A 19,742-nucleotide genomic window follows, 5' to 3' on the forward strand; every position below is an offset into this window, starting at 1 on the left:
GCATTACTTATTTTCTTACTTATTTTTTATCCTCACTCAAGGAGATGCTCACTGATTTTAGAGGGAAGAAGGGAGAGAGAAGGAGAAAAACATCAATGTGAGAGAAAAACATCGACCAGTTGCCTCTCCTACCTGCCCCAACCAGGGACCAAACCCACAACCTAGGCATGTGCCCTGAACAGGAATCAAAATTGCGACCTTCTGGGTTATGGTACAAAGCTCCAATCAACCAAGCCACACCAACCAGGGAAGCATTTACTTTTTAATAGCTCTGCTCTTCATACAGGGTGAGACAAAAGTAGGTTTACAGTTGTGAGTATGCAAAACACAGAGTTTATTCTGGTACTATTATTGTATTATTTTCCATATGAACAATTGTAAACCTCCTTTTGCCCCTCCATATAAGGCACCTTTCCCCTGAGGCCCTACAAGCTTTACAGATAGCATCTGTCACATGACCCAAAAGAATGGTCAGCAGCTCCTCTTACAGCCCTCTTTTATTTTAAGAAAGTAGAAACATTCTTTTCAGAAGATCTTGGGAAAAGTGAATTGTTTTTAGTTTTTTTCTCCATTATGTGACTTTTTAAAATAAAGAGTGCACACACTTCTTTCCTTTAAAAATCATAGGAGATTTAAATGAATATACTGATGAAGATTTTCAGCATAAATCAACAAATAGGGCCTTTAAAAACTTTTATATGTTAGTATATCATTAAAGAAAAGATTTTAGGCTTCCAACTCATGTTAATTTGTTCATAAATAGTGAATGAATTTTATTCTCTGCATTTTATCTATAGTGGGAGAAAGTGGTCTTCAAAATGAACTTAACTCAGTTGCTTGAGAAATTTATGCATGTCTAAAGAAAACATTAGTTTTACCAGCTTATATGACATATTATGCAAAAGATTTTTATCATACCGAAAAATATGGTTCATTAAATGTTTCACCTTCCAGGAGAACCAAGATGGCGGCGTAGGTAGACACACTGCGCCTCCTCGCACAACCAGAACTGACAGAGAATCGAACAGCAAGGGGGACCAACACCAAGAAAATAGAAAATAACCATTCATCCAGACTGGTAGGAGGGGCAGAGACGGGCACCGGGGTGGAAAGGACTCGCGTGGCTGTGGCGGGACTGAGACTGGCGGAGTGTGGGACAAATGGCGCAGGCAGTCCAAGCACTAGCAGACCCTGCGGCCCCACATCTGCGCAGATAAACCGAGAGGGCCGGACTCAGAGTGGCGGAGAGTGGGGCAGGCAGAGTGGCGGGTAGCACCTTGCGGCACCACATTCGCCCACAGATAAACTGGACGAACGGTGGGCAGAGAAGCAGACTGTGCAACCCAGGGCTCCAGCTCCGGGAAATAAAGCCTCAAACCTCTGATTGAAAGTGCACCTGGGGGTTGGGGCAGCAGCAGGAGAGACTCCCAGCCTCACAGGAGAGGTTGTTGGAGAGACCCACAGGGGCCGAGAGTGCGCACAGGCCCACTTACTCGGGAACCAGCACCAGAGTGGCCCAGTTTGATTGTGGGTAGCGGAGTGAAGGATTGAAATCCGGAGGAGAGTGAGGCTGGCGCCATTGCTCCCACTCGGCCCCTCCCCCTCGTACAGCGTCACAGCTCAGCGACCAGCGTTACCCCGCCCCGGTGAACACCTAAGGCTCCGCCCCTTAAAGTAACAGACACGCCAAGACAAAAAAAAAAAAAAATGGCCCAAATGACAGAACACTTCAAAGCTCCAGAAAAAATACAACTAAGCGACGAAGAGATAGCCAACCTATCAGATGCACAGTTCAAAGCACTGGTTATCAATATGCTCACAGACTTGGTTGAATCTATTCGAAAAACAGATGAAAAAATGAAGCCTATGCTAAGAGAAACAAAGGAAAATGTACAGGGAACCAATAGTGATGAGAAGGAAACTGGGACTCAAATCAATGGTGTGGACCAGAAGGAAGAAACAAACATCCAAACAGAAAAGAATGAAGAAACAAGAACTTGGAAAAATGAGGAGAGGCTTAGGAACCTCCAGGACACCTTGAAACGTTCCAACATCCGAATTATAGGGGTGCCAGAAGGAGAAGAGGAAGAACAAAAAATTGAAAACTTATTTGAACAAATAATGAAGGAGAACTTCCCTAATCTGGCAAAGGAAATAGACTTCCGGGAAGTCCAGGAAGTTCAGAGAGTCCCAAAGAAGCTGGACCCAAGGAGGAACATGCCAAGGCACATCATAATTACATTACCCAAGATTAAACGCAAGGATCTACATCCAAGATTACTGTATCCAGCAAAGCTATCACTTAGAATGGAAGGGAAGATAAAGTGCTTCTCAGATAAGGTCAAGTTAAAGAAGCTCATCATCACCAAGCCCTTATTATATGAAATGTTAAAGGGAGTTACCTAAGAAAAAGAAGATCAAAAATAGGAACAGTAAAAATGACAGCAAACTCACAGTTATTAACGGCCACACATAAAACAAAAACGAGAGCAAACTAGGCAAACAACTAGAACACGAGGGTTGTCATTAAGGGAGTGGGAGAGGGAGAGAGGGGGAAAGGTACAGAGAATAAGTAGCATAGATGATAGGTGGAAAATAGACAGGGGGAGGGTAAAAATAGTGTAGGAAATGTAGAAACCAAAGAACTTATAAGTATGACCTATGGACATGAACTATAGACGGGGAATGTGGGAGGGAGGGGGGTGGGCAGGATGGAGTGGAGTGGGGGGGAAATGGGACAACTGTAATAGCATAATCAATAAATATATTTAAAAAAAAAATCGAAAAAAAAAAAAAAAAATGTTTCACCTTCCCTTTCAATTTGACACATGAATCCGTGAAATAACCACAAACTATTATTCTTCTAGAATCTTTACAATAGGCTACTACTACCAGAATGGAAGAGAAATATGTTATTTTGATCCCTAGTAAAGAGAAAGAGTGAAAAGAGTAAAAGGTATTTTCCCAGATTTGCAGTAAAGAACTGATACGGAGCTGTCTAATGCCTATGCCATGATGTGTCCACTTTTGCTAAAAAAAAAAATTGAGTTAAGACATTTGGGACATGATTATTTCTTATACATATGAAGATTGGACCCCAAAACATTCTACTGAGTGAAGAAAAATAGAACTTTTCTTCAACTTCTCATATCTTTGGCTATGGCAAGAAGGTACACTGGCCCGCCCCACATAGGACCAGTCCCAAGGTGAGATCTTACACCACTTGGATTCCATGGTGGCCCCCAGAACCAAGCATCCTTCTGAGCTGTCCACATGCAAAACAATAGTTGGATTTCTAGAGTGCTCACCTTTGGATCAGCTTGGGTCATCAGCATCATCTGATCTCAACATAACTAGAACTTTTATATATCTATCAGTTGAATTACTTCAAAGAGAAATCATTTGATTATAGCTTGTACCCAAAAGTAATAATAAGCACGCCTTTCAAAGCATCAGAGGAACTGGGAATTGAGAAGGTTAGCTAATTCAATATTTCTGAAGTTAAGAGAGAAGCAGCAGTTGTCATCTATTGAAGTAAGGTATACTGATTTACATACATTATCATATTTACTCATAACAAAACAATGGCTATGTTTCAAATGAATGAAAGCTCAAGAAGGGTCAGATGTTTAACTCAACCCTATCAACCCTACAGTACTGTGTTATTCCTTTAAATACAGTGTTTCCCTTTGTTAGGCAGGGATTGTTAAGGACTGATACTTTCATCTTAGTCTCTGCTTTTTACCTTAAGACTGGAGGAAAACCATCCATCTCATAGGTCTGTCAGTGACCCACAAACTGTGTCTGTCAAGAACAGTGTTATAGCTGTTTGTTTTGATAAGTTCAAAATCAGACACTCCTTGCCAGCCATGAAAGGGCAGGTGGTTTCCCTGGTTTCTATTCCACTCAAATTGAAACTTGTCACACTACAAAGAAATTGGTGTGCATTTACTTTTAAGGAACTAGGATGTGTAATTTTCCTATCAAAATAATTTCCCTCTAATTTTAACTTTTGATCACCACTTACAACATACACTAGTGAGCCTGCTTGTTAGATGCTTTTGGTTCTGCTTTCTTTTTTCATCCCCTGTGAGCTTACACCAGGTGTGCCAAAGTTTAACTCTCAACAGCACAGAACCACAGAGGCTCCTGACATCTCACACGGACTAAAGGTTCTCTCTTCTTCCCATCGTGCTTCCTGCTCGTGATGCAAAAGCAGCGCTGCTGTTATTTTTGCAGTATGTCTTTAAGAAATATGTACCAACAATAAGTTAAACTTACAGCGGAAAGAACAATGGGAAAAACAGAGTTAATGCTGGTATATGGCAAAAAATAAGGAGAATTTCATAATCTTCATGGTCCTAAATGGATATAAGCATGAACATATTTATCCCTCGGATTATTAGTTAAACCAGGGTTATGAGAGTCTAGAATGAGGAATAGAACAAACAACAAAAACTGGAATATGTTCCTGACATTGGCATTTGTTGGGTAAGATTGGGGCTGTTCTGAATTAGGGAAAATCAAAAACAGAAACGCAGATGTAGCCCAACACTTCCACATCCATTTGCATTAAGGGAAATCTAAAAGATGGTCAAATACATCCTGCACCAGATAATGATGCCAGACTAACTCCTCTTTGTCTCTGCTTGCTTTCAAATCATTGATTTCAAAATCCTTTTGTTTTTTGTATGTCTTTGTGTTGTGATGGTAAAATTTGGATAAGCAAATTATGGTTAGCATGTAGCTCTCATTCAAATATAAACATACTATAAGTTAAAACAAAGGAAATGAACTTTAAAAGCTAGTTTTGAAATATTGTGTATAAAATGGACATGGTAAAAGAGCAACCTCAAGTTTTACAAGTTATTACTGAATATATTCTATAATCAACATCTGTTTATAAAGGAAAATTATTTTTTCTCACTATGAATTATTATATAAGACCAAACTAGGCTGTGAGAGGCCCATTTCAGAGTTCTAACAAAAAATATAATAAAGATATCAAAAATAGATATAGACATTCAATAAATCAGAATCATGGTGCTTCATTGTCAACAGAACTCAGCTATCTGTAAATTTGAAGACTGAAACAATTTTGTTCAAAATAAGAGCTTTTTAGGAAAGCAGTTCTGGTTCATCCAATGAAGCTCTGCTTATATGGGGTGGCAGCGGGGGGAGGAGGTGCGGGGGGAGCTAAGCACACTGACAAGTTAAACATGTGTTTCATTGCCAGAGATTTTTCTTTTTAAAAAAATTTTCCCAATGTTTTGCTCCCCCAAACAAAATTCAGGTAGTCCAAGACCTCTTTAAAGTTGTAGCAATACCAATTCACTGTCAGCTTTGATGCTGGGAGAAGGGATGTTCTGATGAGAGAAAGGACTGATTTCATACTGACTTTTGCAAAATAATAAACTAATAAGTTTTTTGGAAACTACATTCTTGACTAGACTCAGGGTGAGTTTGGGGCACCCTGGTTTAAATCACAAAGTTGAGCAGCTGACGCTTGAAAAGAGTTGGGAAGAGGTGGATACAAGGATTCCTTGATGGGGAGATCGGATTAAGGGAGAGTAAAGCAGAGAAGGAGAGGAAACAAGAAAAGGAGAATCCATCAAAATGCATGAGTGAGCAACACAGGGCACAAAGGAAGGGGGAAGTTAGTTATCAAATTAAAAATAAAGAAATCAAATTTGGCTAAATTTAATTACATGTTGAAGTCAATCCCTGGCAAGAGAAAAGTCACTTTTCCTTCTTTTCAATTTATAAATTTATCAAATTAACTTTAATTGTGTAAGGAGCTAAGAGAACTATTGAAGTCTGTAGTTAGATCAGGAAAACAAAAAATATGATAAAACTGCTATTACGTTTTTGGGGCCAGATCACATTTAAATTCCAGACAAAATATAAAAGCCCACAGATAAATCCCAACATATCCAACATAAAATTTAATTTTGTTCCACAACAATCATTAGTAATAGCATTGTTTTCTTTGGAAATTATAAAAATACATTTTTATTTAGAATTTACACAGACTGCATATAATTTGTGAGAGTCATAGCATCTAAGACCTGGCTCTGAAAACAAATCATTTTTAGACTCATAGACAAGATTCTTAAACTCAGGCTAAGTTTACTCATGCAAAAAATGGGATAATGATGAAAATAAAGGACATATTCCATTTAAAGAGCTTAACAAAATGCCTAGCATTTAGTAAGGTCTCAGGAAATGTTAGTTTCTTTTAGTTTAAAATTATCTTGATCAACCCTCACAGCAAATACATGGTTTGAATATTTATTTAAAATGAACTAAAGATGTACCTAGGAAGTAAAACCTGGATTTAATCATGAAAAAGAAAAAAAAATGAGATATTAGCATGGAAGAGTAATTGATGTTGATAAAAAATACTATAAAAAACAGGGTATATAAACAGCAGATTTTCAATTAGACAGAAAATAAGTTTGGATAGAATTTGAAAATAAAGTATAGTTTATGAAAATCCTTTATGATTAATAAGAAAATTAGTAAGATCTTGGGTTGAACAAAGTAGAAATTTAGCAGTGTTTCAATATTTATGTTTAGTTACTCTGAGCATGAAAGCCATATTGATGATTTTGCTCATCTTTATGCAGCAGAAAATAGCAAAAAATCTAAAGCATACAGGAAAATTTATGTTCTTTGATGTACTTTAAGACATTATATGAGTTAGAAAACCCATAGGTCACAGCTTACATGGGTTTGGAAAATCAACAAATACTGATTTTAGACACCAAGGAAAATCTATGTCATATTTATTTTCAGTAGACATCTAGTCATTTTTACTATACAAAATAAAGGAATTCTCAAGTTTTTAATCATTCACATAAAAAGACCAATGTATATTTAGCTATGTTTTAAAACTCTCTTCATAGCTTGATTCATACCAAAACCAAAAATTTTAGAAACTGATACATTGCCATACATTAATTTATGTTTTAGTGTTTTGAAATGCAACTGTAATATGCTCTGGAAACAAGTAGATTTTGCTTTGTTATGATACTGAGAAAATTTCTGTGGCAGTTAAAGTAAAAGGGGGAAAAAAGTAAAAGGAAATACACTAAATGCTTTAATAAGAGCTCTCCAGAAACCTTAATAGTGATAGATTTTCAACTGTGAACTTATATCTGACTCCTTACATGATAACTTGTGAATGTGTTTCTACCTCGATATTCTCTTTCGACACACACACACTTACCCTGAAAGAATGTGCATAGAATGTGTTGCTTCCCTTTACCAGTTTCTCCATCTCTGATTTTATATAATATCTTGGGTTTGAGTTTGAATGTAACCAGTATCAGGCACTTTTATGACAGTACATTTCTATTCACCATGGCCTCTGAAAATAATGCTTATATACGTATAATGATTAAAATGTAAGTGTATGCTTCTAAATTACAATCACCTGATAAATTACCTCATGCAATACAATAATCCCTAGACAAAAGGTCAAATAAGTGGTGAATTCTTCCATTCACATGTAGCTGACTCCTTCACAATACAAACAGCTCCACAGCCATTAATTTCCATTTCTTAAGCACCTTTTTTCCTTGTGCCTTAAATCCTCCTGTTTTGCACACTGATTTAATTTCTAGATTGCTTGAAAAAAATACAACTTTACCTATTTATTTTACTTAGGTAAGTGTTTGAAAATGAATATTTCTTATCTATTCTCCCAATTTATTCTTTTATTTATTTTTATTGTTCAATTATAGTTGTCCCCATTTTCCCCCATTACTCTTCCCCACTTTATCCTCTCCCACCTCCCAAATTCGATCCCCCCCATTGCCTTTGTCCATGGGCCCTTTATTCATGTTCCTTGACTTGACCCTTCCCCTTCTTTCTCCATTCATCCAAAAGCCAAGCAAGTATGCTCTGATTATCCTTAACATTAAACAGCACATAAAGAACTACTTCTTTTATACTAATATTTACCTAGGAACATTGTAGGAGTACATGTTCCTTTTTTCCTTCCAGAACATTTAGCAAAATATGTGAGTCTTGCAGTTTCACTGATGTAGACTCTCATTTATTTATTTGAAACCAATTGTCATCACCATAAATTCAGCAAAAGGGAGCCATATGCTTTTGTGAACAAAAATGACTTGATTGTCTCATAAGATGGAGTTCAGATAAGGGAAGAGAATATTATCAAATCTCAAAATGTTTAAAAGATCCTCTAGTAAGTGGATATAAGTGAACTTTCTGAACTTAGATAAATAATAATGAGAAACTGTAGTCAGCAGGACAAAAAATATATCACCTTTGATCTCCAAATTTCTTTTGCTACTTATTAGCACTATATCAGCTGATATTCAGATTAACCAGCCACATTAACATTTGACCCTTGACAAAGATAAATAGTCATCTGACAACACAGGGGCTTAACTTGGAAACTTTCTCCTGAGGTAAAAAAGACTGTCCTAGGGACCCTAAGGGTAACACGACAAACTTACTTAACCAAATACTTTCATTTATAATAGCACGTTTAGGAGATATCACAGAACACTGCAGTTTTGAAGAAAATTTTTATCAGTATGTTCAATTACTCTGTAACTAATAAAAAACAATAGGACTAAAAAACACTTCAAAGTGGTAGAAAAATGACTAATCCTATTCCTTACTATTAATGTAGATGTAGCTGTTGTCCATTTCTAGGAATGAACAACAACAAAAATGTCATATGTCACAGAGTAGATAACATGCAAAAACCCTGGGTAATAAAAGTTTTTTAAATACTCACTTTTAATTTCATTGTATTGATAACTGAAATGAAAGTTAAGACTTTTAACTTTTCACAATAATGATAAGGAAATAAAAGAAGATTAAATCCTTGGAGCTTTTAGGAAAGCTCATATATATATATATGATATCTATCTATCTATCTATCTATCTATCTATATATATATATGTGATATATATATATAATTTCAAAAACAGAATAGAGAAAACTCTTGTGTATTAACAAGAGAAAAAAATATAACTTTACCCATTTACAAAGTCTGAGAAATACAGCTGATGACCAACAGGAGGTATAGTCTGAGAAGAAGACAATCATTACAATGGTTTCTTTCCTTGACATCTTCTCTGATGTTCTTCCAATCATTTCAAAGGTAGCTTCAGTTTTCTGATTCTTTTATAGGAAATATTTACATAATAGGGGGTTGTGTGCAATTTTCTATAAATAGTAACACAACATGCATATATTAGGAACTATCAGGCCACTACTCTTTACCATAGGCTGTTAATATTTCTTTAACCGTGTATTCTATGAGGATTAAAATACTGCTTGTAATTCTACAATCTTTGTAAGAAGTCATGTTGACATGTAAGTTTGCTAATAGGTTTACTAGTCAATTACTAGTAATTTACATTGAGGCATCTCGGGTTGTAAAGTTTTCCTGATGGTACTTATCTCTCTATGTAACCCTACTGAGTGACAGGAAGCTTGTTTCACTTATATTTTTGATGTAATTAGTTATCCCCAAAATAACTACACTATTTTTTTAAGGATAAAATGGTTGGGACTCAAGAAAAGTACCATATTACTAATAATACGATAGTACCATAGCACTAATAATTTGATATTCAGTGGTATCTACGAGTACAAAACCAACATAAGCAAGCAATTAATCTTGACACATATCTCTGAACATTCATTTCTCTTGGCTTCATACCCTAGATCAGAATATATTTTAAAGTTTCTTATCAATAATCATTTCATCAACCAAAGTTATTAGTAACTGCATATACACTGTGCTACCAAATCAAAATTTAAGAACATATTCAATAATCTTAGCTGTCTTTGGTGGACTATTATTAGTGAATTTATCTAAAACTTCCTTAAAACATATATAAAACTTCTACAAAAACTAACTGATCCCAAGTTGAAGGAGTGCCACCTGGAGTGAATAAAAAGCCCCTGTGAATGACCGTGTGGACGACTGGGCATGAAGACCTGCGTTCCTGTCCTATTACGTGGTATTCTAGACCCTATCATCTAATATGGCCTTACCCTGTCCTTGTAAGGTAATTACTACAGCACTCATTTTGCTGATGCTATGGCTAAAACATGAAATATTTTGTAAGAGCCAATATTGAAATCTAGCTATCCAAATGATTTCATCTTAGAATTTATATTTCCAGAATAGAGCTATTGACTTATCCTTCTTATTCAAATGAGTTACCAAAACTTTAAATTCTAAGTTAGCTGTAGCAATGACTCTAAATTTATTCAAATTATACATAAGCATCAATTAAAATGGAATTTAATTTGACAGTTATAATTCTGAAATTGGCTAAAAAACATAGTAAAACTTTGAAATCTCTGACTTTAAATCTGAATCTTTACCTTTATATGCTTGGAAATTATGCCACAACTTTGTTTGAAGAAAAATGGATTTTAGAGTCTTATTAAAAAAAAAGAACCTTACAATGTTTCTTGGATGTTAAACAATACCTTCACAAAACAACACTTTGATGACTTGAATACAAATGAATGAGAAACATACGGATCGAATTTTCCTTGATGTATTAGTGGGTTTGAATAGGGAGGAAAAAAGTCATTGGCAAAATTCATTCTGAGTATTGCCAAACCTAAAACGTCTGAAAACAGGCTTTTCAAAAAGACAGTCTAATGATCCTAAAAATACTATCTTTGTTTTCCCATCTCTAAATTATTCTATAAACCCAAGTTTGAAAAAAGAATCTATTTACTTGGAAGGTTAAACTATATAAAGCATCACACAACGGAAGATTACAGGGTTCAGGGTGAAAAACCCGTCTTTGACCTAGATTAAACTGCTCTGTAATAAACCTGTGTGTGTGCACGTGTATAAGATAATGTTAATACTTACCGATTTTCAATAACAATTTTCATAAAGTCCTAATAAGTCATATAATTAATATATATTTTATAATTTAGGCAATTGAAAATCTAACAATAAATTACAAGACAGACCTAAGCTGACTTATTTGCTTTTAAAAAAGAGTATATATTTTATCATGGAGGTTTGTTAATAACCACGAGAGACTGCTTGAGAACTTTGATTTTGCATGATTGGATACAACCACTTGTCTGGAATCTCTGTATTTGTCCATTAAATAGCAGCAGTTTTTTGCTTGTTTACTTGCTCCTATGATCGCTTTATTTTGCTGAAACAGACCTATGAAACTCAGAGGATAATCTACTCTGTATGAAAAAATATATCAGTAGAATATTCTCAAACTCTCCTGCCAAATCCATGGCAGTTCATTTGTCAGATTTCTAAAAAGAACATTTCACAAACTAACATATTTTCCACAGGTCCTCTGAGAAATCATAATGCTACTTTTGATTTCAACAGTCTTTTGATTTCCAAAATACATTTAGGCCTCTGCAATTTTTTTCTTTGCAGAAGAAAGATAAGTAAAATTTAATAATATTCATCAGTGAATTTCTCCTCACCTTATGATTGAAACTATTTTAACTACTGTACTGTGGTTTGCGGTACAAAATTCTTCTCCTGTGTTACACCAAACTGGTTTGGCTAATAATCACCCAAAATTTACAGTATGGAATGTCTTTTTAAGAGTAACATGTTCAGTGTCAGGTGGTTTGAAAGAGCCTTTTAAATCACAAGCTCATTCAATGATCATTCAAGACGTGTTTTTAATACCTACAATCTGCATTGTACTAAGCACTGAGGGTGTAATTGTGAACAAGAAATACACATCCCATGACCTCATGAAACTGATATTCATTCCAACATGTAATCACGATGGTGTTGCTGTGATTGATTAAAGCAGCAAGACTCATTCTTTTATGAAGTGCGAGCAAGCTACAAGAATATATTATACATAAGTTAAATTTAATGTGCCTTCCATGATTGGCCTCCAAATCACTTTCCTAATAGCATCTGCAATCATATTTTACGCATGAAAGTGGTTCTAGCTAACTCTGGACTATTGACTTTTTCCCATTCGATCTATTTACTCACATTGTTTCCTGATCCAGGAATGATTTCTCTCCTCCCGGCCTCACCATCACTCCATGTACTGCCACAACTCCCGCCTCTTTCACTCCATTTCTGGAAATCTTACCCAGCTTACCTAGTTTAAATGCCACCTGAACCATGGTCCTTTCTGTTTTCTTCTAGTGTCTTGATTTTACCACTATTTTTTAGCATTTATGGTACCTTATTCTTTCCAAGATTAACTACATATGTCTGTGTCTCCCAAGTTATATTGACCTTTAACTTTTGTCTTGCATACACAGGCAATCAACAATTTTATGTTGAACAAACAAATAAATGAAAAATAGTCAACAAATGAATTTGAAAGCAGACTTTGCTGAGTATCATTCTTTTATAACTTCCAGTGACTTTTGCTAAGAAGTAAACATATTTAGAATCCATTATTTCAAATAAAAGATGGTATGTCTGCCCCGTTTGAAGCAATAGCACAATATTATGTTAAGAACATCAGCAGTAGTAATGAATGGAGCATCTGGTTATCCATATTTATAGAGAAACATCACATGTATATTCTCCATGAGGTTGCCATTAACAAAATTAAGGCACTGAGAAGGTCACTTGCTTTGCTAAGGCCATGTATGCTCTACCTCTGGTTCAAACCTGTTTTAAGTATTGCTTAAATGCAAAAAGCCAACTTGTCTAGCACATTTAACCATTTAATATTTTATAGTAGACTGTATTAAAGAGACAAAGAAGAGCAACAAAGTTCTGTATATGTCCTAACTCTTCTGTATAAACCTAACTCTTAAATGAGGAATTTGGAAACCTTTGAAAGATATGAAATGTTAGTTTATTTGGGGGCCTTAAAACCATAAGTAATACAACAGCAATTTAAAGTAAATTTATGCTTAAAATATAAGAGCAATAAATCCAGAGGGGAGGGAAACTAAAAATATGAAATACTTCTGGTAGAGAAGAAGATAAATTGAGAAGAAGATAAATTGAAATTATATAGATAGCAAAGGAAAAAGAACCAATAGAAGAGGAGTGAAAAAACAAAAGAGAAATTTCAGAATTTTCAAGTAGGTGGGGGACAGAATTAAAAGGCAACAGGCTGATCATGTTTCATAGATCTCTTGAGTTGTTTAGGTCGACATTTCGAGCACATCCCCAAGGAGAAGACTGGGAGAAGCACATTCCACTAATTTAATTGTTTTGGTGTTTGGGCCACATACCAGGGAAGAAACGACTGGCTCACCCTGACACTGCCAAATTCCCAGTCCCACTTCTCACCATAAATGTACAGTAGCTTAACATTGTAAGGATTTTGGAAAGATTATTTAAATATGGGCTTTTCTCAGTCCACATTTATAACACTTGAATTCTGAAAATCCTTAACACTAATCTCAAAGCCACAACTAAAAAATAACCTATCATTCAAAATATATACAGTTTATTAAAAATTCAGCATAGTAATTAAAATCTATGGAAAGTCTGGATTGGGGGAGGGCGTGAAACTTGTCTATAACACTTTCAGCAAAAACATTCTTTTTTCAGTCAAGATCTGAGGCCCATGAAACCTTCACTACCCTAACTCTGGAATATACTTAATTTATGGCTGTCGACCTGTGATTCCTTATACAAAACCTTGGAGTGACCACATTGGTTATGTTATTATTCTCAGGGTGTGAATTTACTTATAAGTAAGACAATAGCACATGAAGTCCTATTGCTTACAATAATGAACCCCTTAAAAGAGATCAAAGACAGATACATCTTAGGCTTAGCTGTAGTTCAGTAAATAAGGCAAGGAGAAAGGAGTGAGACAGATTCTACGATTAAGGTGCTTATTGCCTGATCCTGTGAAAAACTAAAAGCAGTAAAATTTAATGAGGTGTGTTCTCTAATTATTATCCCTTTGAAAACTATCAGTTGGTCAAAAAGTTCATTGGTTTTTTCCCCCAAGATGGCTCTTAGGGAAAGGAGTGCTTAGTTGCCTTTAAGTTTATTCAAAACAATTTTGTTAAATTGTATATGACAGCTGTCATATCAGCGTGCATTTTTTCCTTTTCCTTTTTAACTTTTTTATTGTTCAAATACAGTTGTCCCCATTTTTCCCCCATTACTCTCCCTGGCCCTACCCACCCACCTCCCACAAACAATCCTCCCCCGTTGTCTTTGTCCATGGGTCCTTTATACATGTTCCTTGACTTGAGTATAAGTCTTCCTTTCCCCTTCTCTCCCCTGTTATCTCCCTACCCCCACCCCTCTGGTCACTGTCAGTTTGCTCTTTATTTCCATGTCTCTGGTTCTATTCTGCTCGCTTGTTTGTTTTGTTGATTAGGTTCCACTTATAGGAGATATCAGATGATATTTGTCTTTCACTGCCTGGCTTATTTCACTTATGCTAAGTGAAATCATTTGCTATTTCACTTTGCAAAATTGGTAGATTTTGTATAGCCATTTTAATATTGAAGATGAAAGAAAATATGCAACATTTTTGGCACATTGTGCTTCATTATGTCAAGAAAGGTAAAAACACAACTGACACACAAAAAGAGTTGTGCAGTGTGTGGAGAAGGTGGTGTCACTGATGGAACATGTCAGAAGTGGTTTTGGAAGTTTCGCGCTGGAGATGTCTCACTGGATGTTGCTCCCCAGTCAGGTAGAGCAGTTGAAGTTGATAGCAATCAAATCAAGACATTTACTGAAAACAATCAATGTAATACATGTGGGAGATAGCCAGTGTACTCAAATATCCAAATTAATACAGTTATTGGTGAAAATGAAAAATGTATATTTTATTTCACAGAGAAAACTAAGTGGGCTTTTTGGCCAACCCATAACCCTCCCTAGGCCTGACCCTAACATTTGCAGGGTATGGGGCAAGAACACAATGTAGGCCTACTTGGGACATTTCTACTACTTAAAAAAATACTAATCAAGCTAATAAATCATTAAATAAATTATGTTCTAGACTTCTACCATGACGAATACAATTTTAAATAACCTGGAAGTCCAGATTTGAATCTTAAAAATTGTGACTCTTTGAGCGATCAAAGACCAACGATACTCTGAATGAGCTGGCCAGGGCTTCCCTGGCGCCCTAGTCCAATGTGCCGGGACCCGCTTCACCACAGCCTGCAAATGCTTTTCCATCTCCCTGAAATGGCTACCCTTCTTCCCTAATCACATGTTCCCAACCTTTAGAAGTCAAGATTATAGCTTGAATTCTCTCACTGTTCAATACTCATAAGTCTACCCGACTCTACTCGTTGTGCAGTGACACACGTTCAACAGTATTAATATGTGGTTACTACCTTGTGCCTCTTCAAGCCTCAGGAAGCCATCTCTGCATTGGCTCACCGTTTCACCTCTAGCATCTGGCCAGGCACAGAGCACATAGTTGCTCAATGAATACTTGTGAGCATAAGAGTAACTTCTGGGGTTTCTTACAAATGAAGATTTCCTACAGACCCCTCCCATAAATGATTCTGGAGCTGCTGTCTTTGACCAAATATTATAATATGTTAAGAGCTAACTCGGTATTATTTTCTGTGGGTTTATTTTGTGACTCTGTTGAATCCCCAACCTCCCTTCTACCTTCTGTTATTATTAGGAGCTCTTTTGTCTGTTTCCCTAGCACCTTTGAAAATATATATTCCTTTGTTATTTTAGCAGATTTTGAGATATAATTTACACAGTGATATTCATTCTTACTTAACATATAATTCAATTCATGTTTACAAGTTATATAATTTTGTTATCATCACCTCACAGCACTTTGCGTATAGTTTTCTTTTGATATTATTATATTAATTATTTCTCCTTATTTGCATATATGTTTTCAATACAAGATTAAAAACTCCTTGAGAGCAGGAACAGTACCTACTTTTTCTTTGCCTCTCTGCCCCGGCCACAGAGCTTGACAATAAATGTGTGTTGAGTAAATGTGTTCATAAACCAATTAACTAATTAATACAGTACACTATCTTACGGAATACACCACCTTGCACATTGTAAGTATAAAACCTATTGGTTAAATTGAACAAGAACAACAAAAAAACCCTGTAACTCTCAATGTGTCAAAACCAGAGCCGCAAAGTACATGAAAGTCAGTGCTTACCATCTCCTGTTTCTGCACAGAGCTGTAAGCCCAAATTGTTCTGTGGATTAATCACCCAGTGGTTGCTGGTCACCGTGATGTCAAAGACAAGCCAGCCCACATCTAAAGCTTGGGCCTTTCTTGTGTCTAACAAAAACAGATCTGCATCCCTAAGGAGAAAAAGGGCAACAATAAAAAAAAGTTAAAGGTTTGAACGAAAACCATCACTTCCTATTCTTAAGTGAAAACATTACAAAGTCACTTTGTAAAATAACAGGAGTTAATTAAAGAACAAGGGAAACAAGTGACTCAAATGATGAGTAATAAGATACAGAAACTTTTTTATTGCTAGACTCCTAACCCCAAACCTGGTACAGATTAGTAATATCTGAAAGCAATTTTCATTTTCCTGCTCTACGCTGGCCTTTACAAACTGATTTAGTGAGCTCGATTTGGTCCCCAATAATCAATGTTCCCTGAAACCACTATCTGTAAGTAGCTCTCCTCACTAGCAAGTTCACAGGCAAGGATTAAACTGCCTGTAGAGATGGAAGTGAAAGTAGTTTCTGTGGTTTGGATGAATGTGGATTCTCAAAGGGATAGACCACAGAGATAGTTTTCCATTTGTGTCAATTTTCATTATATATTTTTCCATTTTGTTGTACATATTTTAAATTTTTACTTCATTTTCCATTTTTATGTATAAATTATTTTATGGATACCAAAGGTTTAAGAGAGGGTCAGAGACTGCATTATTTGATTAAGCGATAAATTTCATGGATTCAGTAAAAAAAATCTACCCCAACTTGCTTTAACATATTCTGCATGCAGAAGTCCCCCGGGGACAGTAATAGCTATGAATATGAACTTGTATGTTTAAGAAAAATCTCCATAATGTTATTGATATTAGCATTTATCCCTTAACTTCAGCATTATGTTTACAAATGTACGAATGCTTGTTGAATTTTGATGAATTATTTTATTATATTCTTACTTACTACAGGCAGCCTCTGAGCTAAATGTCACATATTTCTGACACTTAAATCTTTACAACAGCTCTTTTAGGCTGATGAAACCGAGGCTCATATAGGTTAATGGTAAAACATTGGAAGACCTTCAAAGCAAAACAGAAATACACTATTATGCATTTTATGACCTTTTATACTCTGCTGAATCTGTTAAAGAGCTTATTATACGTATGAGGAAACTCAGAACTATGTTCTAATAAGCTGTGTTAAATACTGTTTCCCTGTGTTTGCCATCTATCTGCATTACAGAAGTCATTTCAAAGGTGGCTGATGAAATGTAGAAAGCGAATTGTGAATCATGAAATCAAATCATGCACATATGTTAATTTTTTAGATAAAATGTTCTATAATTAAAAATTAAACTTTTTAACAGAAGCGAAAATGTTCACAGTATTTTAGAAGCCACATCTTCCTTTCTTTATTTCAACTAGATTTGTGCCATTCCTCCATTAACCTAGAGAAGGTAAAATAAACGGATTATGATCAATTAAACTGTTCGGCTAACCTACTTCAAACTATGCAACTTTCATTTTCCTTCGCAATTTTTAATCACAGTGTTTACCAAAGGAAGGTTGCAGACACTTTTTTTATGTCTAACACATGATTCAATTTGAGTACTGCAGACATAGGACAATCATATACCACAAAGCAATGAAAAGTTTCAGAGTCCCCATCGAATTTTTTAAACCCATGATATTCACAGTAGGGTGGAATGCCAAATTCTCCCTCTTCCTTCTAACTTCGAAAACCCACCAAATAAACAAGCTCCAACCGAAGGCTATCCTTATAATTTTGAGATATTTAGTAAATATCTTTGAGACAATTAACTTTATCTCATAAACAAAAGAAGGAGTCATCTTGCATCTTAGGAAATACCAAAGTGCTATCCTGCTTTCAAGCCTGCTTTCGACTGAAGCATGGTAAAAATGTTCTAATAAATCCTGTAAAACTTATAATAACATCCCTTGGCATGAAAAAGTAAACCCCTAAAAAACAAAGAACAAATGTAAATTTTAACAACAGTTTCAACAAATATCTGTAGGTATTATTAAGATGGGATTCTCTATGATTTTAAAATGTTCTATTTTTCTAGAAAAAAAAATCCCCAAAGAACCCATGTCCAAATCTCAAAACTGCCAAGTGTGTCTATAGGAAAAATGGTTCTAGTTTCGATAGATATATATATTGAAAAAGCATCAACCAAAGTATTCAAGCAAACTGCAAATATCTGAATTTTAGTAATATAAATCCCAATTCATTGGGAGGTAAAGCTAGGCAAAGAGTATGCTTGAAAAATTCATGTATTTTTAGTTCACCTCTGAAAAGTTGTGAAGGTTCAATTGCTTTCATAAGCTTTATAGTTTCCTATTCTTGAGCAAACCTACTTTATTTTTACTTTTTTAAAATTTTACTTTTGATAATAAGTATTCTTTAATTTCACCTCTCTTATATAAGAAGCCCTTCTGAATTATCTACAGACAAGAGAATATGTTTGGGGAAAATCAAATATATTAGAAAGAGTTACAATGGTAATAATTCCATAATTTTCATTCATTTAGCAACTTAAAAAAATCCCCACCCATTCTGTAGATTTTTTTTTTGAAGTATGAAATTACTCTGCTAAGAAATAGCACTCATCTCACCGGAAATGGTAGAATAGAGTAAATAATTCCTAAAAACAATATAAAATAAACTTGTTAAAGTTGCCCTGTCTTACCATTTTTACCAGACATTTTAAAAGAAATGTCTACAAATTTTCTTGTATTAAAAAGAAATTTTTATGAATTCTCCTGTATTAAAAAATCTAAAATATTAATGCATTTAAAAGGAATACAGTAGAGAGAAAATATATGTAGAAAAATGTATTCATTTATAGCAGAATTAAATCCATAATATACTTTCTTATATTTTATACAATTATAATAATGCAACTAAAATTAAAATCTACATTCTAGCCAATAAAAAAGTCCATTTACATGGATGTACAGGGTCCAGCACAAATAATGCCCTGTTTTTATTACAAAATTTTTTATTACAAAATTGTAAGCATGTAATTCTGTAAAATAACAACATCACACTCAAGCACACCATATGACATTTTAGGTGAAATATTCAAATTAAAACTATAAATTATTTCACCCATGTTATTACCCTACCAACCACACTCAAGCAGGCGTTACTTCTGCCGAACCCTGTATATAAGCAAATATTTCATTACTTTCCTAAGGCTGCCTTAACAAAGTTCCACAGATTGGGTGGTTTAAACAACAGAAATTTATTATCTCCGGTCTGGAGGCTAGAAGTCCACATTGAAGGTATCAGTGTGGTTGGTTGCTGTGAGGGCTGTGAGAGAATGTGTTCCAGGCTTCTCTCCTTGGCTTAGAGTTAGCTGTCTTCTCCCTGTGTTCATATCATCTTCCTTCTCGGTGCATGTCTCTGTATCCAAATATTCCCTTTTCATGAGGCACATAATTTTGTGCTCCAAACCTTAACACCACCACCACATGCAAAAGCAGCAGTCTTCCACAAATTGTTTAACTGGGCCCCACAACAGTAGAAAATCAAATCATGTAGTAAATCCCATATTCCTTTTCATCCACAATGGCTTTATTTCTTTTGAAG

General features: G+C 35.2%; 1 protein-coding gene across 1 annotated transcript in view; it reads right to left on the minus strand.

The window, feature by feature from the left end:
• Positions 1–19,742, minus strand: part of BMP5 (bone morphogenetic protein 5) — a 114,176-nt gene that overhangs the window by 23,360 nt on the left and 71,074 nt on the right. The window contains exon 3 of the mRNA XM_024557910.3: positions 16,114–16,262. Coding sequence (XP_024413678.2) covers positions 16,114–16,262 — 149 coding nt within the window. The remainder of the gene's footprint in view (positions 1–16,113; positions 16,263–19,742) is intronic.

This window comes from Desmodus rotundus, chromosome 11, assembly GCF_022682495.2.
Source record: "Desmodus rotundus isolate HL8 chromosome 11, HLdesRot8A.1, whole genome shotgun sequence".
NCBI lineage: Eukaryota > Metazoa > Chordata > Mammalia > Chiroptera > Phyllostomidae > Desmodus > Desmodus rotundus.